At 40.7% G+C, this 24,105-nt stretch overlaps 1 protein-coding gene across 1 annotated transcript in view; it reads left to right on the forward strand.

Annotated features, from left to right (window-relative positions):
* The first annotated feature begins 3,779 nt into the window (after nucleotides 1-3,779).
* The window catches only part of lrp1bb (low density lipoprotein receptor-related protein 1Bb), a 251,548-nt gene continuing 231,222 nt past the window's right edge, over nucleotides 3,780-24,105 (forward strand). The window contains exon 1 of the mRNA XM_040148223.1: nucleotides 3,780-3,870. Within this exon, the coding sequence (XP_040004157.1) occupies nucleotides 3,780-3,870 (91 nt within the window). The remainder of the gene's footprint in view (nucleotides 3,871-24,105) is intronic.

The following is a 24,105-nucleotide window of genomic DNA, read 5'->3' on the forward strand; positions in this document are numbered from 1 at the left end:
ATAGCTGCTGCTAATTTTGGAGAATGGCAGCGCCATCCAAAGCGAAAGTAGCTAAGTGCAGCCGAATGCAGCGCGAGAAATGGCACGGTGAGTAGCAGTCATCACTCATGTCAGTCAGTGGGAGGAGCTCCAAGGGCACGGTGCTAGAAAACGTCCCACAGAACGTCACTTCACACAGATATACGACACCGAGGACACGTGGGGTGTGTGGAGTGCGACTGTGTATCCGCATGTCACTGTGTACTCTTGACAGGCCGACGGGCTCCATTCAGTCTTGTATGTCAGGACCTGTACCGCAAGTGAGTGACACGCAAGGCATGAGTGGCCTATTAGGCTGCCCTGGCCTCTGGCACTCTGTAGTGCGTCTGCCACTAGCTCTTGATTCCCTCTGACACATCTGCACTGAAACCAAGCTTGCTGGACCGCCTGGGGTGAGCAGGTGCATGTGTCCTTTGCGCATGGCAACGCTCAAATTTACCAAAAGTTTAAGTTAGGCTGGTGTGATTGTGTAGCGGTAGATGACTTTTTCTAATTAAGGGTAAAGGTGAAGAGAAGAGGCCGGTAAGCGCACCACATTCACAGCTTACACAGCTCTAGTGTTAGTCTAGTGTGCATATGAATCATTCAGGACATAAGTGGAGCACTTTACAGTGGTCAGAAAAAGTTGAAGCATTTCAATCACAATGTAGCCACTATGATTGCGTGGAAATGCTGTCTGCTCTCAGCTTTCGGTGAAAAGAAAAAAAATGAAAGCCTCATGAAATTATTCATTTGTTTTTCTGAGGAGAAAACAGTTCAATCCTGGCACGGAGAAACAGCAGATACTCTGTGAAGAGTGTCCTTGAAGACTTAGACTTCCTCAGTCTTTGTGACAACTCAATAAATAACACAACAGATTGTTCCACATGAAAGTTAGTCATGTTGCCATCTCATCTAAGATGCGTCACCTTTAACAATGTCTCGCTTAATGAATTTATCACAGCGTGACTGGACATGGCTGCTCATATTTGAGTAGCATTAAGAGCTTGGTTCATCACTGGATAATAAACATGCATATGTATCATATTCATTTAATAGACACGTTTAAAGAGGATCTGCGACTAGGTTTACAGTGAAATATCTCTCCGTTTCTGCCTGACATGAGGGTTCAGAGATAGGTGTTACTGACTTCATTAGATGTTCTGTTAGATTTAAAAATGAGCTTGCAGGAGTTTACATGTGATGTATACAGTATGCTCTTCAGCTCCGCCAGACACAATAAATGAGTAAAATACTTGAAAAACAATCTCACCTCAAAAAGGTCCATTTAGTAGTTATATTACATGATCATCATTAGCAGACGGAGTTTGCTCAGCTCTCGTGGATTTGTAGATGTTAAATTTTTTTTTATCACTTTCAGAATTTTTTGTCCATGTTGGCTTATGTAAATAATGTTGCTTTCAGATTGAGTGTGAGGGTTCGTTCTTCATCTCGGCAGTTGACTGAACAGTCGTCAGCTGCTGGTTCCAAGGTCATGAGTGAACTCTGAAACTCATTTTGAAAATAATTACTTAGATACTGTATTTGCATTTTGTTTGCTGTCATTCTCTGACTCTTTTTAAAATAAGGAGTCCTGCAAAAATAGTGCAGTATAGGAATACATGCCAGTATGCTTGTACTGTAGCTATGTACCTTTGTTGCAAGTGTTTAAGCTGACTTTACTCCTCCAGTCAAAAACAATGCCATCTATGCAATTGACTTCAGTTTTGCCCAGAAAGATCCTCACCAATATTTACATATTCTTTCCTGATTCATCCAATGCACTCACTTTCTTCTCCCGCCACTTCTGGGCAATGGTATGCCGCCCTGCTTTCCTGAAGTTTTCCCACGTTCTGCTCAGATGCAGCATCCATACCAAACAACGGAAAACATTATGCTATCGATTCCCCTTATGTCGGCCAGTGCACCGACAAACACTACTGTCAGTAGCACGGTGACTGTAGCCATGAGGAACAATCCACAGCACATGGGCATTTTATCCGCAAACTAGAACAACATTTTAAAAATGGCGTTGTGGCAATCCGAGAGATTTTCATTTCATTGCCTTGAAAATGCCGCGGAAGGCACTAAAAGAAGAGCTTCACAGGTAAAAAGTGAGGCTGGTAAAGGAATGGGCATGGCAGTCCGCAGACATGAATGCTCACGCTGGCACAACAGACAATATGGGTTCCACAGAACCACTAGTGGTTAAAAACTCTGCACTGAGCCCTTACGAAATGAATTTTGCAAGAAAACCACACGTTCTAACAGGCATGTCTTATTCAATAGCTCACAGATGTTCGATGTAAGTTAAGTCTCACTGAAGTCCCTTTACTACAGGTCAATTTGTTTTTCCCTCTTTGGCATTGCAGTTTTCCGATCATAATAATGTACTGTGTATCATAAGAGTTTTTAGGACTCGGTTGAGCCATTTGCACTTAAACTGGTTTTGCTTCTGAACCTGCAGGAGCATTGTGAAGAAACATCTGGCACATACGTTACACACTATATGTATGTTCTCAATGCATAGTTCCTGCAAGGTTTTCATCATTAGAATGTCAGCTTAGTCGGCTGCCTTTCTTTGTTAGTTCCCATTAAAAACAGCAGGAGATACCAGAATAGAGCAGGAGAAGCAGGCTGCAGTGGTTGACCATAGGAAAGTTCATCTCAGCAGTCATGTTAGGCAAACATCTGTTAAGTCATAGGGCTTTCAAGTTAAGTTTTGATGCTGTGCTACTGCGAATTTGTTTCCCCCTGCCAAAAATAACCACACACTGGTCTACAAAGGCAGCAACATGAGTGAATGCATTAAGCTCGGTGGCCTACAAATGACACTTATACACTTCATACGGTTTTCACGGCAACTTCAGGTGACAGGAGTACAACGCTGGTGTATAGTCACTTCATAAACATCTGGTGAATAGAGCCCAAGACCTGGTAGAAGATATATATATATTAAGAAGAGCATAACGCAAACAGCACCGCTTCATACTCTAGTGTTTTGGAATTATCCAGTGTGTTGAGATATCGTCATGTACTGTGGTCTGGAGTCCCTTCTGTTTTAGACCCATGCCAAGTATCACCCGACCGCATTGTTCTTTGTGTGGTCCAGTGTGTGACACTTTGGGGTGCCCTTGAAGTGACTGCAAAACAAGTCCTACAGCTCAGCAGAGTCTCATGTCACATTTGCCGCCTTTGCTATTTGGTCAGATTTACTGGCTAGAAGCTAATTCTGCAGGATGGGGGGGTCGTACATTTCTCTAGTCTACACTGTACTTGAGTGAGACCTGAGATTACTCATTCCTCATCCTCTGGCTTCCCCCCTTCTCTTTAGAAGACCCTCCTCTGAAACTCCCCCGGACCAAAGACTGACACTCATTCCGCTGACTCTCCAGCCAACCTTTCAGACGAGCCGCGCCACCTTGACGGCTTCTAATCACCGAGAGAAGATCGGAGACGTACTCAGTCTTTATCCTCCTACACTCCCACCCCGCCTTCCCTCTGTCCCTCTGCCACTGAGTCTCATCTCTCCTGCTGTCTCCGGAGGCTCTGCTCGCCGTGCGGAGCGGCGGTGTGCATGTGTCGGGGAGCCGGGGGAGCGCTGCACTGTTCCGCGCACTGGTTCCGCTGGACGGCCACCGTATAACGGCGCTCGACAAGCGGGTGGTGGTGGAGGGGGAGACTGGACCCGGACCAGGAGCAGGAGCAGGAGCAGGACCGGGAGAAGCACCGTGGCTTCTTACAGCCCGCTCTCCGAAAACATGTCCGAATTTTTTCTACTCGCCCTTCTAGCCCTATTGTCGGGATTATTGCCGTGCGCCGAGCCCTCGACAGTGTCGGACGAGGAGAAAGGTAAGGAGGAACCGGGCCGTCGGGAATGCGCAGTCCGCTGGAACTTGGCACCGCGGGCCGTCTTTAGTGCGGTCTGGTGTTGTCGCCGGCGCCAAATGTTGAGCGGTTGCTGGATATAAACCCCCCGTTTTCCTTAAAAGGCACCATTCATCGATCATAATGAGCCGATCATCTGAATTTCCTCGTCATTCTATTCTGTCCAATGTGGGATGCCTCATTGGAAGTCTGCACCTTTTTTTTTTGGTTGTTATCCTTCAGGACGTTCAAATGTTTCAGTGTTCGCGTCCCAGCTAATAAATCCCAAATAACACGACCGCCCTGCGCCCAAAAACAAGTCGCTCAACTTGCCCCCGCGCCTTTAGCACGGCTCTCGCATTTGTGCATTTTCAGGAACATCCTGGAGGCTGTTGGGAACCGGGTTTCAATCTAGTGGGTCGGACCGCCGGCGCGTAGCAGCGATGTCCGACGGTGCAAGCAGGTGAAAATGTCCCTGTGCCAAAGAGTGTTTTGCCCCCCCAGCTGTGCGCTGTATATCTCTGCCGTGGGGGTCATCGCCGTATCGCGCGGAGGCGCAGCTGACTCGAGCTGCCTGTGCACGGTCAACTCCACGCTGCGGCGTGCAGCCCGGTATAGTGATGTCGGGGGAACTCGTTGTTGAGCAGCGTGCGGACTGTTGCATGTGCGAATTTCGGTCCCGTCACATAATGACGGCACGTCCGTTGTCCACGCTGAGTGCTGCCTGACAAGGCTCCTCGCAGTCAACACTCTCTCGGTGTCACGGGACGTTAGGGGATCATTGAGGGTAAAGCCAGCCCGAACTCACTTCGCCCATGAGGCGCCTTTATTTGCAGAAGAGAGGAGCACATCTCCGGTTGTAGCCCTCAACAGCTGCTGTGCATTCATAGAAGGCTACGTTCACTAGTATCACCGCTGCAAGTTTTATGATCGCATGGATCCTCAAAGGAGTAAAAATCAGTAGGGTACTTAATTACAATGAAAATATGAATTTCTGCTGAACATAGTTATCATTATGTTTATACTTCAACTTTTTTATTTTTTTTATTTTTCAGTGCTCCCATTTGAGTATACGCATGATGAATTGCAGGCACTGGGCATACATGTACTGTATAGTGTCAGAATGGTTGCAGTTACATGAAGCATTTTTTTCTTAAAACAAAAGAAAGCATAAATAAAGGTTTTTCGTGAAACATCATGTGTGTACAGTATATCCGTGGCTTGCTTGCCTAGAGATCACAGTTCCCCCACTTTTTCATTCCCCAGCACAGCAAGGACTGTCAAGCCTGCTCGGCTTGTTGTGAAACCGTCCCAAATGTCACCAAATGCCCCCCCCCTCACACACACACACACACACACAGCATGGAAGACAGGGATTTGTTTGCCTGGCAATCACAGTAGGGAAGAAGGACACTGTTTACTTCCCTCTGTGCATGAAATAAAAAGATGAATTTGTTTCATGAACTCCCGGAGGACGCCCCTGCTCTGAGAGGCAGAGTGACACCCAAGTGAAATTTGAAAAGACTGTTAAGAGTTTGTGTTTGTCAGCATAGCAGGACTGAGCTTTATTAGTTTAGCTGGAACCAAAGTGAAGAATTACCTTCCACCATACTTTCTCATCTGAGCTAGTAGAACAATATTTAAACTGGGAGTAGTTAAGATGAGATACTGTGTGTTCACACACACACACACACACACACACACACACACACACACACACACACACACACACACACACACACACACACACACACACACACACACAAACACACAGATCTGAAAGTATATGCATCTTTGTCTTTACCCCAATGCTCTTCATGCTCTTCCGCCTATACGGCAAGGATAAATGAAAGCTCCCATAGCTGGGTCTAATTGGACAGTAATGATAATAGCATTTATTATTTCTTCCAACACGAAAACTGGTTGTAGGCCTAATTAGTTTGAAATTAATTTGCTTCGCGGTAGCAGCGTTGTTACGTTGAATGCCAAGTGGTGAGTCTGTGGTTTTCTCTGCATCCATCTGAAGCATTTCCAGAGCCCATTCATAGAATGGCATCATCGCTTTGAAATACCGCCGCTGTGTTCCTCTCCTTATCACTTGTGTCCATCTAACATTGAGCTGGCTGACCTGGCCAAGTTGTCATGGCCGTGCTGCCTTTTTATTATATATTTTTAATATGAAAATACCCTTGATCTCAGGCAGTGACCTCAGGGCCAGATAAGCATCAGCTAGTACAAACAGCTCAAGGTTGTTTGAAATGTATAGCTCATTTAAAAAAAAAAGATAGTATAGTGGAGGATACTGATAGGTCCACGCACTAATGGAGGGAAGGCTGCCTTTAGGAGCTAATTAAATGAGATAGTGAGATAGTGTCACTGAAGTGTATGTGAGTGCCCGTGTGTGTTAGTGTTTATATGTATGCGTGTTACAAAGGCCGGCACAGGAAATCTAGGTGATGGAGAAGTCATTCAGTGTCTATGTGCAATATGTTGACAAGTACAGATCAGTGTAATGGATGAAGTCTGTAGGTTTTCTTTAATTTTAATCACCAAAACTTTGGCTCCCTTTACGTTTACAAAAAGAGGCACCACCTGTTTAAGATAGTTTCCAAATTCCCTTTTTTACATCAAAAAAGTACACATTGGGGTTAACTGACAATACCATAGACAACATACACAACACGGACAAAACCAAACTGCGTATTTTTAAGATAATAAAATAACAAAATAAAGCAATAATAGAAATAGCTGATTGGTTAAATGTAGACTTTCTTTAAATACAGAAAGTGAGTTTTATTTTGTTTTCTATTGTCCTATTATTGTTCTCTTTTGCTGGGAAATATTCGATACTTTGTTTAGTGAGATGAAAAAAACATAAATTGATATTTTAAACATGGATGATGCACAGTGACTACATTGGCTATTCACATCCAGAACATTTAAAGAGACACAAAAAACATTAGTTCAGTTAAGTTCTACTTCTCACCGGGAGTGCTACTCACCCGTAAAAACAGTTGTATAATGTCTTCTGTAGACCTGGAAGAGCTATCTGAAGTCAGAAAAAAAAGGAGCCTGGTGATCAGGGTTATCTCTGCTCGGGCTTGAGACTTAAAATTTTTAGCAGATTCAAGTTGCATTATGAGAACTGTAGGACCCAGCGTTTTTGGTACTTGACCCATAACAAAGGGACTAAAAGTCAGGGTGTTTCAGTCAATGCCGCATTGATTTTGACCATTCTTTTTAAAATCGGTCTTTTGTGAGTACTACCTAAAGTCAGTTAATTTCTTAGAAAAAAGTCTTTGCTTGACCAGAAGACGACTTATATATTTTTTGTTTATTGATATATAGCAGTGTCACATAATCCCATGTGGGTCAGGCCAAATGTTTGGCACAACACAATAGAACTAATTAAGTGCTACAACAACCCATACAAGCACTACTACTAATAATAATGATAAATATTTCTTAGGCACAAATGTCCTTAACGTTTACAGTTAAAAAGTGGTCCTGAACCGTTTGAATCACTATGCAATCAAAGCCACACTGTTGGTGTTACAGCATAGGCTTCATACTACAATTAATGGATTTTGGGCATTAATAATCTCTGACATCTCCACAGTGAGTATCTATAACTCTGCTTCCTTAGTGCTGCTGAGTTAAATAAATGCTCATTCTACTTAATGTCAATATTGTATAATTACTCATTTAATAGATAGCTTGGAATCAGGAAGTCGGTCGCTAAATTGCAGTTGGACATGATAAATTGCAACCAAATGGAGATTATGCAAATCACTTGATTTTTGCAACACAAAAGCAAAAATTCACACTGTTCTCTTTCTGAGACATTCACCCTACCCTGAGTTGGTTTTATATGAAGATACGGATGTCATTTTTACAGGAGAAATGCTGGTTAGTGACTATCTGTTGACGTTCAAAGTTTGGCCTGAATTCTGTTTACATAGCTGTTTTAAGTCTTTTTCTGGAAAGCATTAACACAAAATGAGCTCGGCAGCTGCGAGGCCTCCTTTGTAGCTCGATTTGCTGTCCACATCCTGTTCTAACATCATGGCAGCAAATGTGCCCACCTCAGCAAAAGGTGATCCTCATTACGGAAGGTGGCCCACACTCAACCGGCTACTCTGTCTCCAGCCAGTGGTTGAAGAAAAACTTGTAGATTCCAGTTAAAGCTGGTTTGGAAAGAGTAAATAAAGTGAACACAGCGGACTGGATGACGGGGAGGGTTGTGTGAATAGAAAGTGATGCTGTCAGCACTGGACATAGAAATCAGCGGTGGAAAACCTGTGGAGCCGGCACTGACTGGTGTTTTTATTGGCATAAATGTCCCATGCACTGTACTTCAGGTGTTTTTTTTTATTGAGTCTCGCTTCACAAGTATATTTTGGCTGGAAAACCATGTGAGTCATCAGAACAGCCTGACATCTTATTACATGTGGAGAAGGTCAGCTTCAGTTTGTACATGAGCAGATTAAGCACTTCTACCAAACCTCAATGTTTAGTGTTTTTCTTCCCACTATTACTTTAAACATCTTACTAGTCATTACAGGTTTTCCTGAGGTTGAGCATGTGCTTAGATAGCGTTCTTGCAGGATTGCATTCAGTCTTTTATGAGCTATGAAAATACATTAAAGTAGCTGACACATCTCTTTGGTGATGTCAGCTAAGTGTTGCTGTCATTGAGCTCTTACATCTATTTTAGGGCAGAGGTGAAGTATGGCCTCAAGCTACAGGAGACTGCAGTGAACCAGCCCCCGCACGGTTCAATTTAGTCTGCAGTACGATGGTGGATCTCACTCCTGTAGAACAAAGTTATTGAATGAAGCCATTGGAATTTGATAGTGTCACCTTTAATATCACCTCTCACAGTCTTAATGGGCTACAATTGAATCAGCAATGGATTGGCTCAGGTTGCAAAAGCTATTGCATGTAAATTGACTTGTGGCATTGATTACCAATGGAAGGAGGAGCAATGTTTTTAAGCCACATGATCTTTTTGTGTTGATGTTCTGGGCAGACTTAATTATGAGGGTGGCATGGGGTTTGATATTAGATTTTTCCGAAATGTTACATTATTGAAAACGTGAACAATAAATCAATACGTTTTATTTAGAGAAGCCCCATTTTGCAGGAGCTGAATCCAAGAGCTGGGCTCAGCCATACACTGAATGGTTGTTGGATTAAACGAGCGTAGATAAATTGTTAATGGAGTAAAGCACAACTGTTTATTGCCAAATATATTAATGAATATAGGGCATATAAGGTTCGTGGTGGGATAAACTACTGCACTCACAAGTTGAGTTCAGTATGAGGTCATTAATGGGTGATGGATAAGATAGAATGCATCATAAAATGAAAAATAATGGTGATGTAATGATCCTTGTGAAAGGGAAGAACCTATGCTCATGCACAAGCAAGACCATCTGCTGAAACAGTGAACAATAAAAAAGACTTGTATGTCTTCTATGGCACAGCAGTAACCATGGGCTGGCTTGATGGGAGTTAAAGATAGTATGCAGCTGGGTCTGAAAAGTGAGGCCTGAATTGAGCGAACATCTTTCTGGAAGTGTCTGGAAGAGGGGAAAAGTGTCTTCACTGCTTGATAGCAGGGAAGTGTCCTGCAGAGGTTGTGTTGCCGAGGGAATAGGCCGTGTAGAGAACTGTACAAATATAAAGGTAAAGGTGGAGTACTAACTTCACTGTTTTACAATTTAACCTTACACTTGACTGGCTAGTCTTTTTTAATCACTGATGCCTGTTTTTTTTGTCCTCGCAAAAGGGACAGAACTACTTTGATTGATTAGTTAAATGCTTGGCATGCTGTTGGTTGACCTAAATCATTTTTATGCAGGCGTTTTTCTATTGTTCTCTACTTCACTGAAGTCCTCAGAATGACAAAATGACACAGGAAATATTATGTTAGTGTTATAAGCTGTCAAGGTTAACATGATAAAATACACTGTTCATTTAAAAAAGAGTTAAGGGGCTGTCATTTTCCATGGTTGACGTGGTGAAGAGCTAGCCATCTTCTTGGAGAGGGGGGATTCATGCTGCTTGACGAGTTAGCTCATTGTTGTTTGAAAGAGCTGTTACATTTCTTTATACACTCACTTCCAAAATAGTAAAACTGGCAATATGGAGATCCCATAGTTAATGTTTGAGCTTACACGCACTAAGTCTATGGCCCAGTCCCAACAAGAGGCATCTTTCTGATTAATACAAGATTTGATTCATCACTTTCACGAGTAGAAAACATTTCCTGATAGTATCCACACAGCAGAATTTAATTTAGGTGAATAGACTGGAGATGGATGCTCCGCTTGTGCAGCAGCCCTCCTTTGTGATTGAAAGTGATCGGCTCAGTAAAATTTTACAGAAAAGAAACAGTTTTTAAAGGATGACTTGCTGAAAGATGGGACACACCTGAAATTATTGACCGACCAAATTAAGTGTGGACAAAAGGATGTTGCTCAGACAAACTGAATATTGCAGGTGGACCATGACCAATCAGCAGGTCAGAAGTGCTGGTGTCAGGCCCCGAGTGGCAACGGTTGTGGCCAGAGGACCAGAGCAAGGGCTGCTGAAGCCTGGCCGGGGACTCTCTCTCCCAGCTGCCACCTGGCACGGACCGAGGGCTCAGGGCCCCATCATGCAGACTTGGCTCAGAAAACCAGAACAGGGGAGGGATTCATCCATCCCCCAACAGGCTTCATTCAGCAGACAAACCTAAGGCCAGTTGGTGATGCTGCGCTGTGTCCTTCTTAAAAGAGAAATTGGTGATTAGAATTAAGAAATATTGAGCCATTGTTGTGTTTCAATTTAATGTACACCTCTGTAACAGCCCATAATTTCCTTTATGGATTTAAACATAAAATGCTTATGCATTACCAGCTAACAACAGAACTGGATGCCTTTTCCTGATCCTTTTCAGTAATCCTCACAAGCCAATACCTTTTAAAGTTAGCTAAAAATGTAAAGCTATAAGTATATAAGTATAGCTAAAATATACTGTATTTCAGCCATTAAACAGAAGATAAATATACAGAATTAAATAATCTTTAGAAAAGATGCAAGGCAGTGTATTGAGTGAGATATTTACATGAGGCACACAGCCTCATGTTAAAGTGTTCTTGGTTTCTTAGCTTACCAGGCGTCCTCTCACACAAGCATTTCATACTGTATGCTCTGCACACAAACGTGAACACTCAGACAAACACAAGAACATACATGAGTTAAGATTTTCTAAAATGAACGTCTGTGCCCTGTCTGTTGTGGCTGCCTTCCTTGGAAGAGCTCACTGTAGTCGAGTCCAGTTAGATGGACAATAGAAATGGAAATTATTGGAGTCATTTTCATGCCTGTGTGCAAAGCAAGATTTTTTCAATATCAGATGTAGAGGATTCAGTCTTAGGCGCTGTTCAGACTGCCAGCACAAATCCATTTTTTGGCATGTCCAAGTTGTATCTGGATTGATTTTAGAAAGTCTGGACAGTAGAAAACCACATGAGAGGCAATATTTGCAATCTAGATCCAAATCACATAGTCCACATTGGAGGTGGTTTGAAATGAGATTCCAATCAGATCTCTACAGATTCATCTGAGTCTAGATGCTCTGACCATTCAAATCGGATTTTAAAGTGAGCGTGTCACTCACAATGCATCACTCAATGACGTCAAATACAGAGTGATGGAATGAGCAGATACCATACTGCTATTAGCAGAACACTATCAGAGAGTATAGTTTTTGGTGCTATGGAGGACAACTTGACAGTATGATTGTTTGTAAGGTGAAATGATGGTCCTCCATTTCTAATGCTTCTGCATTGGAAAGTCATGTCACCAGCATAGCTACGCTTAAGTTGTTAACAGCAACCCATACAGATAAGTTGGTGATGTCTGGACACACACATCCGATCTGATCACTTGCAAATAACAGCTTGGACAGTCTGTCCTAAACATTTGATTTGAGAAACAAATCAAATTTGCCTGCAGTCTGACCAAAGCCAAAGTGTCATCATGTGTGTGGGGAAACAGGATAGAGGACCCAAATGCAGAGAGGCAGGCAGGCAGGTAGGTGAGGGCAAGTTATTTTATTTACAGCAAAGAATGTCCAAAACTTGCAGGCAGGAAGAAACAGACTCCAAAAGAGGCAGGGATCCAAAAAAAGGCCAAAAATCAGGAACCAAACAGTAGAAAAACACTTCAGGCGGGAAACACACAAGGGCACAAAAGTTAAAAAAAAAAACATAGACACAAAAAGATAGGTGATTTCAAACTTAACAAAACGGCACAGAAAACATCAACAAGAACAAAGCAAGATATAACCACAGGAGCAGGGCGGGACAGTGTATGTCCAAGCCTGACAGTGCACTAAAAGAGGTTATATATATGAGATTGCCACTAAGGATTAATAATTTAATGCACTTTGATGGCATAGTGCATGAATTGAAAATCAAAGATAAAACTGCACTGCTGCCCCTGCGTACACCAGCAGCAAAAACAGATATCACTCTCAACAGCTGTGATAATGTTGGCCCACGAGGACTGAGTTCATTCTTGTGGCAGCACTATCACTGAGTTACTTTGTGTTAAAATTAGATTGCCAAATTCGTCACCAACAGCTGTCATCAATCTGATTCAGAATGATTCCCTAACATGCTTCCGAGCTGCTATTGATCTCTGGTCCCCGCCGCCCTCCTCTCTCACACTGTTGGATTCCGGAGTCCTATTAACTGTGCTCCCATCAATCACAGTTCACCCATGTTTGTTTGTAGAAGTCTTTGATACGATTAGAGCGGTGCTCTCGCGCTCTTGCAATGTGGTTTTTCGCCCCTTCCATTTCTGGTGTCGGCTGATTTGAAATGCGTGCAGTTACTCCTTTCTTGCTTTAGTGATGTGCTTCACTGCTCAGTAGCGGGGACCAGAGATTAAGCACTTGGGCCTCAAACATGTTGGCTGTCACAGGTATCTCTCACTGCTCGGTGCCTGATAAGGGCCACTTGTTCCTGAAACAGCCCTTGCCAGGAACAAAACCCTAGAGAAATAAGAAAACCCCTTTGGACATACTGAGATTTAATATGTTTCTCTTAGAGAGTACATTCCTGCGATTGCTTCTCTGGCCTTGTACATGTCAACAAAAATAGATTAGTTGCTACATTTTTTTCTTTTTTTGAAGAATGATTGCGATTTTTTCTCTTAAATTTCTTAAGTTTTTCTGTGTCATGGTTGTTCTGCCTGCTTTTACATGCATACATCACGATTACCCATACTTTGAAATAAATTGTGCCATACCTGATTTATTTGCATTTGATTCCTAAAAGAATTCTCACTGAGATACAGAAACCAACAATAGGTTTGGGAAAGATTTCTTCAGAGAGCTGCAGTCACACTATTATTCTACATTTTAAAACTAATTCCATTTTTGGTGAAATTACAATTTCCAGCTTTTAAGTGATATACAAAGGCAACCGGACTTGCTTTAGGTCCATGAAGACGTTTCACCTCTCATCCAAAAGGCCTCTGGATGTTCAGTTCTGAAAAACTTAACAACTGAGGAAGCCTTGGACCTGGATGACTGAGAATCTTAGGGGGCATACCATTGCCTGCCAACAAGAGGCAACACGGGACAGGCAGTCTTTGGTGGTAATCTTTTTGTAGTAGTACAATGATTGAACGATGAAAAGTGAAAAGATGAACAATGAAAAGTGTATACTAAAGCAAGAGGCAGTTCTTTTTTACTGGGAAAAACACAAAAAACGGGAGCACACTGATAAACAGTCTTAAAACCACAGTAGAGATGGTAGGTATGCCGTCCAAAATGATCTTTTAATTAGATTTACTTTTAATCTGCTCATTTAGTCCCCACATTTCATACTACTATGTAATTTACAATATTTTATAATTTGAGGGCTAATAGGTTCCAATTGTTTCATTGTTCATGAAAAGAGCTTAGCAGACTGTTTATTGCTGAAAGTATTTATCCAAAATCATTCATTGTTTTTCTTTCACTTTAACAGACTATACAAGCCTGTATTATGTAAAAGGCAGAGAAACATATGGGGATACCAGTTACCACCAGATACCACTGCCACAGGCTTATACACAGACAATCATATTAACACTGTCATTCTCATTCAAGCAATTTAGGGTCACCGTCGGAAACCCACGCCACTTGAAAAATAATGAAAGCATTCAAACTTCACACAAAAACAAACCCAGCCTTTTCTTGAGTTAAGAAAAAGACCACTCAGAGCCAGGTTCACGTTCAGATCTAGAAATCTGTATCGAGTATTTTAAATGAATATTGACCTGATTAAAGTTAAAGTCAAATGAGAACAACTAAATTTGAGGGATGCAAAATAAATTTGGCCACGTAGAAATGTCTGCAAACATCAGTGTATGTTCGTGCGTGTTCATGCAAGCATGCACGTGTGCACTGAGGAGTGTGAAAATCTGTTAATATGTTTGAGGTAAGATAAGCGGAAGTCATTAGGTGTGAAGTGAACTTCACGCAGCAGGAGGTAGCCATTTAATGGTGGAAAATGATCAAGTAAAGATCACAGCAGGGTAGCGTTCAACTGCTGGGAATGCATCAGCTCACAGTCACTGTCATCATGAGATGACAGCGGAAAATTCTGAGTTAAAACCTGAGTTCATGGCAAGATGTAATAAACATGTCAGAGGAAAAGAGGGCGTCGGGGATCGTGGACACGTGACCCCTTTCGTTTTGCTAGTGCATCCACTAACGGGAGCGAAGAAACTTTCGGTGATTTGATCATTGCAAACACAAACAAACATAGTCACTTCACAACAGCAACAATTATGCTGAGTGTTGCTCTTTCCAAACTTTTTAATTTCTGTGGACAAACATAATTTAAAGTTCGACTCAGTTTATGTAATCCAATAAGTGCAGGCTGGTTTTCTGTTTAGCTGGGGCACTTGTGAGGTTAACACTGCGGATGACTGTATTGTCTGACATTATTGTCTCAGTGTAGGGTTATTATTCTTTTAATATGCACTCTGTCTGCCTGTCTGTTTTCTCTATCAGTCATGTTCTGCTCCCCTTTTCATCCCTGCCCAAGGAATTAAGAGCCTTTAGTGGATAAAAATCAGAGGCATAATTCTAGTAAAGCAATTTTTATAATCGGGTGGGACCAAATGAAAAAAAGGCAGCACAGACTAGCGCTATTAAAGGCATTTTAGGGAAATAAGAATCCGATGAAAAAAATGCAACATCCCCTGGAAATGTTTAATCATTGTAAAGTGACAGAACCCTTTGTCATGCATTTCTCCATGCTGAGGTGACATTTAGGTTGATGTGCAATAAGCATGAGCACTTGTTCTAACCAACAGATTGCATGAGGGTTGTTTGGTGACATAGGTGTTATCACTGTTGTAATGGGTGTCGTTCCATGTTTGCTTGCTTCTGAAGTAAAACTTTGAAATAGCCCATATTGATGTACAAACAGCATTTACTTAAGAGCCTTTCCGTTTGAAAAGAAGTTTAATGTTTGATGAACTGTTGTCAACTGTGATTGTTTAAGCCCTTGATGCCAACAGACAGTTTTTCATAATCAAGCTGTGGTGTAAACGTCCTAGCAGAGACACCACATCTGTTCTAATCATTAGAGAACCACTTTATCATCATTAATCAGGATGTGATTTAGATAGTACTTTACTTGAAAGTAAAGTGATAAGCATCACAATTAGACACCCAAACTTGACAGAATTGTGTTAGTTTTGTTTTGTGGTTTTATGGTTTAAAGGCGTCTGTCAGCTTCAGTTTACTGTCATATTCAAGAAAATGTACACAGTATAATGCATTTTAACTCAAGGTTTATACCATGTTTTTCCATGTTCAAGTTAATGCTTTGGTTATACGTCAGGCTATATTACTTTGGTCTAATTGATTTTTGATTAGTTAGATTGTTTTTTTTCTGTCTTTTTTCTGTTCTATATGTCTCTGTAATGCTGTTATGATAGAGTAGCCTTGTTTCAGTCAGAGTCAAGTACAACAGTACAACAACACACAAAGTTAGCTCAAGTTCAAGTTGAAGGGCATAACTTTTATTCCCTTTGAAGTATAAATATAGTATATAAACACTAAAAAAGAAGGGGTTCTGAACAGGATGAATAACATAAATAACACGTAGAGCTTTCCAAGGTGCCAAACACACACATTGCATTATGAACAATAAAACTATACACACTCTAAGAAGACATTATGCATGCCGGCATTATTCCACAACATTGCCAGTGCGAAAGACTAGAGCATGTTCAATGACAATGTCTTTGAATATACAGTATGTTGTTGTAATTATGATGAGGCTGATTAATCTAATGATTTATTTCTCCATTAATGATAAATTGTTTGGTATGTGATATATCAGAAAATAATGAAAAATGCCCATCACAAGTTGTTCAATGAACACTCCACAACACAAAGATATCCAGCAGCAAATCATCATAACCGAGAAGCTGGAACTAAGGAATGTTTGGCGTTTTTGTTAGAAAAATGGCAAAGATTAATTGCTAATCTAAATATAATTCTTAATAATAGCTCAGGTTACTAGCAGATATAAATCACAAACACTCCAAAATCAATAAATGTCTTTCCACATTTACATGTTTAGTTTTACTCAGGGCCATAAATTATTTTGACTAAGAAATACAGTGTTATATAGTAGTGATTGTTCTTAAAGTGCTTCCACCCTGTTATTAACCTCTGAGATTGTACAACAGTTTGTATAAATGTTGTGAGACATCGTAATGACAGTAATTGGCTATGTGACTCTTCCCTTAATCTCTTATGCAGAGGTAGGAATTACCTGACAAGTGGCTTCTATAACTGAGCGACCTCTCCTGATTTGCGGCTCACCAAAGCAGCCTATTAACTGTGTTGTCAAGTGTGTCTTCTTGTCAGGTGTGTCAAGTCCGTTCTGTGAAGCTCCTTAAAAGTGACTCCAATACATAAAAAAATCAATTCTAAAAATAAACAGCCTCGCATAAAGAGTGTCTTCAAGAGCTGTCATCATCAGTTGTGGCAAGCATGGCATGACAGTTCTCATTTTTAGAATACACTCCTCTTGACCTTAGCCTTTTCTTGCTCAGCTAACCGACATTTTCATGTCTGACTCAAATTTACCTCCGTGCTCTGATTCATCATTCATAACAGTCGGTCAAGACAAGGCCTATCTGCTCCCAGAAGTCTTTCATGTAGTAGTTACAATCCAGCAATGAATTCTTTGGAGACTTTTTGTAGGCAGCCTGTGTTGTCTGAGTGCACCACTTTTTTCGATTTCTCTGCCATCACACCAAGCTCCCTGACACAGTTATCAGAGGTCAGGCTGCAGCATCTGTCTACCCGAGACACTCCTCACACAGGACATGTCACTTCTCTCTGCGGCTACAGTATCCCTAAGGAGGTCCCAGGGTGATGTGTTTACCCAAATTTAACTTGTCAGACATAGCTTAGACCTGCACAATGGCTAAATAGATATTCAAAAATAGTATCTTAATTGTGATGGAAAATAGTATAACACTGATTCAGTGTTAAGAATCAATACTGGCACTGCTATTGCAGTTTTTTTTATAGGTGTACAAACATTAAGTTATGTGTGCTTACAGCCTCTTTTTACCTTCCACATGAAAGAACAATCCCAATACAGATTTAAATGGAGAGTGATCTCTTGTCTCAGATCAGTGCTCGGTATAGGCAATAACCCGAGAGTATATGTTGGAGTTGGGAGAAAAAAATGTGGGATCGGTGGATCCCTGGTGACAAAAACCGGAACGGTGGTAATACAACAGTAGCCTTTCCAGATCTTAATGCTTTGATAAGCCCCTGGTTTTACTGTTAAAGATATGAAGCTGAAAGGAATAAGACTGATGATGTTTTTTTATTGCTAAAAAAGAAGCATATTGCACAGGTCAGCTTGAGCATGATATTATCAATGTGTCACCTGATAGTCAAACCTTGTCGCTCACACTGCAACTGATCTGGGTCTTGCTGTAGAGCAGGTTAAGAATAAGCAATGTTCCACATGTGCAACTGCCAGTGGAGCTGCTAGTCTTCTCATCTAAATTGCAACCAAGGCCTAAATTTGGATGTTCATTCAAAGCCTTTGAGGCTCGGGAGAGGATTTGCATCTGCCCAGTATTTTCCACTGTTGTGTTTTCTGCCACTACAGGGAGACTCCTCCACTACATGTTTCACTTTTGTTTTGTGATTTATTTTGGTACATAGGATGTTGTTTAATATTGTTGTTTTCAATATTTAGTGGGTTTTATTGATAACTCTCGCTATATTTACTGTACTAGCTATATTTATTGAAATTGCAATTCTGTGTGATTCTGTTGGAGGCTAAATTGCTGTCAGCCAAATCAAACAGCTATCACTTTAGGGAGTGTTAGCCAGTCAGTTTCTTTCAGAGGCATGCTTGGACCTTAATGCACTTCAAAATCTTTCATTTCCATAGCTGCCGTAGTGCGAATGCCTGCTGCAGGCAGTGTTTCCCTGTGGAACACAAGCTCTTCATTATTAAAGGCCCCTTGCCGACCATCCTCCACACTTCTGACCTAATGACTTTCTGGAGAGTGGAGGCGCAGTTTAAAGCTCATCCCTGTTTTGCTCTTTCTTTGTCTTCTTCTAGAACAGCAGCTAAAGCACAGCATCCTTGTCTTTACACAAATTGGTAGGATTGGAAAATGGAATTGGCCTAAGTTAAATATTGATGTGTATTCTCACACACGTGCTAGAGAACTTAGGTTGAGCTAGACAAAAGAAAGACTATAAGTGTCTTGTTAGTAACCACACAATCAACATTAAAGAGACAACATGTATTTTAGACCAAAGTTTCTCTCTTTCCCTGTTATCCTGAAAGTCTTACTTTGTGTGGAAGCTAACAGAAGGTTACCCATTGAAGATTGTTAATGGTTTTTAGGATATCGATCTCATCTTTGTAAGAGCAAGATTTTAACAAAACTAATGGTAGACTAAAGAAAATTAACAAGAAACCAACATTTAACTTATAGTCAGATTTCCCAGCCACAATCTTTATCTTCTGCGGCACATAATTGTGCTGCTCTCAATTTAAAGTTAGCTGATATAACTCTTCTTTTCTTGATATTGTGATCTTGATCACTAAATCAACTAATCAACTAATTTAAAGCAAGGTATACAAATTGTTTGAAATTTTGTTTTGCTTATTATAAATTGTTCATGAAAGATAATGTATTTTGAAATGATCTAATGATTAAATACAAGCTCAAAACTCATTTAATGTTATGTTTTGTGGTGGGTTTGTACCACTCATTAGCAGGTTGACAACAAATTGCATATCAAACACCTTTGATATGAGCTGCAATTTGGATCCGCCAGATCAGTTTCAGTTGCTTTTCACAATAAAGCTAATCATTACTCGCCTGGATGCAGCTCTCCACTGCTGTCCCAGAGCAAATACTTCCTCCGATAATCAATCCCTTACGCAATGTGTGTAATTTTCAACATAATGACTCTCACTGTGTAATGAGACATGCCTGCATTACATTTTTACTGGTAATTATGCACTAATTTACGCAGGCAACAGAGGAAACAAGGTCACCATATAATCTTTATTCTATATATTTTATTTAATCAAAGCCTCGATTTTTTTCTAATGTCTTATTGATTTTTCTTGTTTTTTTGACTTTACACTGGACATCAGGACAGTCTTTTCTTGCCTCAAAACTGAGACAAGTATCATGTGCATAGTTCTATATGAAACATCTTTGAAACAATATTTTGATTTGAATCATTTTTTGATTTAAAAAAAAACCTGGGTTTTACCTTCAAACTATGTATTCCATTTTAAGTATCATGTGTTACTGAGAATAAAAAAATGATATAACTCTTGAAATGCCTGTTTTCTGACTATGCCTGAGAAATGTTATGACTGAGAAAAGAGACAGCATTGAGGTCTCCAAAGCCTGTGCAGAATGTTGAAACCAAACATCCTGTTATTAAGTAAATAAACTTTATTTATGTGGCACTTTTACGCAGCAATATTCATTGACACCTACCCCAAAATGAAAGCACAGACGCCAGAGGGAGGAAGAAACAAATATCCTGTCTTTGAGTTGTGCCTTTCCTTTGCAAATGTATTATTATTATCATTAATATTATTATTATTGTATTATTTTGCATAAACAATTTATCTTTTACATTTCACTTCTAAAAAGGGCAAACTCTCAATGCTCCCGGTTGAAATATAGGCTAATAGAGAGTAGCAGAGTGCACGGCTCCAAATCTTGAACACTGTATCTGGTGCACGGTCATAGCAATCTGAACAGACATATGAAATACCGGCAGTCACCGATAAATAATCTTTTTGTTTATTGTGAGTCAAAAACGAGCACGTTTCAGCTATAAGCCGTCATCAGCGCAAACAGCTATAGCAGATATGACATTTTATATAGTTTATGTAACAGGTGAGGTTTAAACACCAGTCAGTGAAGAGAAAACAGGATTGCAAAATAGGATCCATCCGTGAGCAAATATGTCTGTAAGCATAGTTTAATCTTAAAACTATTTTCTCCCCTATTGAGGTCACACAAGATGTGAATTGATCTTATATCATGAAAAATATTTTTGTATCGTTCTGTCTTTATATGCATCTTTATTTGCTCGTCTTAATTACGTAGCTCTTTGCGGGTGGGGTCATGGGCTGGTTTCCCGATCTTCAATGTTCACTTTTGTTTGCTGTCTTTTGGCGCGTGCCGCTGTTCCTGTGGCCACACGTCTGGTTGATGGGGGTCATATGATAACGCACACAGCCTGGCAGTAATGCAACGCTGATGCAAATGAGCCAGAAGAGTAAAAGGAGTCTGCAGCTCAGCTCACTCCTACACCCATGCACAGAGCATGTGATAGACATGCATGTTGAGCTTATTTGTGGAATTATTTTTTTTGGTATTGTATTATCTTTATGTCTTTAACATTGTTGGGAGGGATGCATTTGTAGCTCACATTTCCTTGCGCTATACTGGCAGTACATTGGCACATTCTAAATCCTCAAATAATAGTACAGGCCTCAAGTTCATATATACACACTGATGGAGTTAAACTGAGAAGACATGTTGTTATACTTACTTAACAAAATACACTTTGTATGAAATCAAGAATGTGGATGATGTCATATTAAAGCTTTCCATTTCAATATTAAAATGTCAGCTACTACATGCTTGGTATGTGCCTGAGGTCTTGTACATGTATTTTAAGTCTGCATCATACTTGATATACTTTACCGCTTGGGAAGTGACACCCCACACCTTTCTTTGCCCCATAAGTTCATGGAAAAGTTGTCATCAAAATTTCAGTCAGGTGTGGCCTTATACGAGGAGTGTATGTGCTGCATCAAGTTAAAATCGTGCTGTTAACTCTGCTACAGTGAAAACACCACGGTGATGGTGCTTTTCAGAGCTGCAGTTGTTCAACTGCACAAACAACAAAAAACAACCAACCGCCAAAAAGAGGTGTAACCTACTTGTGAACTGATAGATATGATAGGGAAGGATAGTGCAAACATATATATAGTAGCATTTCAAAATAACGATGTAAAGTGAATAGATTGTTGCCACCGGAGGAAACTGTCTCTCTGAGAGAGAGAGAGAGCAAGTGCGACGGTGAAACTAACAAACTGAAATGTAACTTTATTTGGAGCGCTTTCATTATGTTTACCACATTTTAAAATAGCAGCAGACAAAATTCACATCAGTCAGGTAGAGGGAATGCAGATGCTGGTGACAGGTGCAGCTAAAAATTCGTTAAGCACAGTGACAAGATTGGCAGGGCGTCTTACAAATATCAAGCATGTTTGACACAGGACAGAACTCGAACAAATTATTACTCTGTAACTCCTCAGCAGTGTGAGGACCAGTCCTCTCCATGTGCTCATATTTTTGAACTATTTGACCCAGGTTCCCTTTTCAACCTGACTTGAGTCAGTCCTGTCTCGACAAGGGACCCTGAGTTTAAATTTGTACTTTTGCCAACTAAACCTACCAGTGATAGACATGCATCTAGTAGGGGTAAACAATAAAACAACAACAGCTTATATTTTCATCATGGCCCTTGCACTGTACGCATGTGTTTTCACTTATTTGACGAATTAGACCTCCTCGCTGGACTGTATGGGCATGTATGGTTGTGTTTGAATGACATTTCCCCATGTTGGTCTGCTGGAGCTGTTAAGGTGGGACAACCAACACCGTTCTCGTTCTTATTGGTTGATGAACTGTTGTTACCTCATTAATTCCCACATGGCTCCGCCCCACCTGAGCTAATAAGCCAGTGTGTTTGAAAACATCCGTTAGGGTAGGTTTTCTAGGTAAAAAAAAGGATACTAGTTTTGATGACTTTAATTTTTTTTTTTTTTTTTTTTTTTTAAAATCACCAGTCTTGGTAGGAGGCACAAAATAATTCCTCTAGTTTTTGACTCTATAGACTTGTTATGGCTAACATGTTGGCAAACAGTTGCCTGCCTACTACGTCCAGCAGACACAGAGCTACTTTAGCATTCATTTGGAGTGGAGTTTTTTGCCGCCTGACAAACGTAAGTGCAATATTCCTTCTCCCTTTAACTCTATTTCAGGCTCTCTCAACTTTAATTCTTTAATGTTTATTTTTCTTTATCAGGACAACGCAACTTAATCCTTATTTTTGGAAATATGCCACTGTTAGCCAGCTGGCTAATATTCAGCTGCGGTCCTTCAAGTCCTAAAACCAATGACGTTATTCGCTAATGAACGTTAGTTCTTCGACTAAGCTAATTCCTAACTCTATTGTTCGGTGCTGGGAAAGTAGTGTACAGTGGATTTACTAAAACCTTCCTTGTTATAACAGCTGCCAGCTGCTGCTTAGAGCCAGGTGAAGAGAATGCCGAGTCTGAACCCAGTAAATTTGTGAGCCGTAAAATCAACAATGAACTGAAAGAAGGCTGTGAAGAGCTTCGGAGTCGGGAAATAATCATCTGTTGGTTTGTCACTTGGAGTTACATACTGTATATATGAAAAAGAAGCCATTAGTATGATTAGCATTACATTTTTTTTTTTTTTTTTGCAAGCTGGAGTAGTGTGAATTAAATTGAGTTGAGTTTGTAAATGCAACCAGCTGTTCATTACCACACTGATTTATTTATTGAAGTGTCCTACACCACATGGTGACCAGTCCTTATGCACTTACCTGTGTCTGTGTGTCTGTGTGTCTGTGTCTGTGTGTGTGTGTGTGTGTATGTGTGTGTCTGTGATTGTGTTTGTGTTTGTGCAGTATGTGTGATAAGTGATGAAGTTGAAATCAAATTATGCTTAAGGTCACCATTTGGCCAGGGGGGGGCAAAGACAACAGTATATCTCTATCTCTGTCTTCTATGAAAATACGACTGTTGAGGGCAGAAAGCAGTTCTCATCTGAGGAAAGGCGGCTCTGCTGTAGTCTTTATCCCGCTGCAGTTTTAATTAAAGGAGAATGTAAGAGTGTATAGGCACCTTGCCCTGTGGGGAGCTACACCATTTCATATTTCATTTTAATAGCTGGTTGTACTTTGCAAAGGACCTTCACCTGGCACCTCTGACTGGTACTGATCATAGACAGCAGTCATTTGAGGAGAAAATTGAATTTTTACTTCGTCTGTGAGAATGTCTGGTGTATGTCATGATCTGAAGACATGCCTCTGTTTTTTTTTTATACATCTGTTCTCTTTTTAATGTAAAAGCATGATCTGTCAGGTAAGGGATTTTGCTATGAGGATGCAAGTGGGAAGGATGTCGAGGTAGTGATGGTGGTTTAATTTGACCAAACGTTTAAATGCTATTATTCCGTGACAGGTTGCACATTTCGTTTTATGCATATTTATCGCTGCATTTTTGCTTGGGCTCTGGATTGTGCTTGTGAGGCTTCATGAGTGCATAAGCTCAGTAGAGTCCTACACCCCCTTGTATGGTATAATTTCCATAGAAGGTGCTGTCAGCTGTTCTCACCAAAAGAGTCTGAGGTGAGAGGCATTAGTACAGCTGTAATCAAGCTCAAAAATAGGAAACTAGAGGAAATAAAAAATCTCTCTGAAGAGACTGTTGAAACATTGTGGACCATATCAATCAGCCCAGAGCAGCAGGAGACTGCAACTTCCACGTTCAGCACGGTCATAGATGGGTGCAATATGTGCAGCAGTGA

The sequence above is a fragment of the Xiphias gladius genome, chromosome 16, assembly GCF_016859285.1.
Source record: "Xiphias gladius isolate SHS-SW01 ecotype Sanya breed wild chromosome 16, ASM1685928v1, whole genome shotgun sequence".
Lineage (NCBI taxonomy): Eukaryota > Metazoa > Chordata > Actinopteri > Istiophoriformes > Xiphiidae > Xiphias > Xiphias gladius.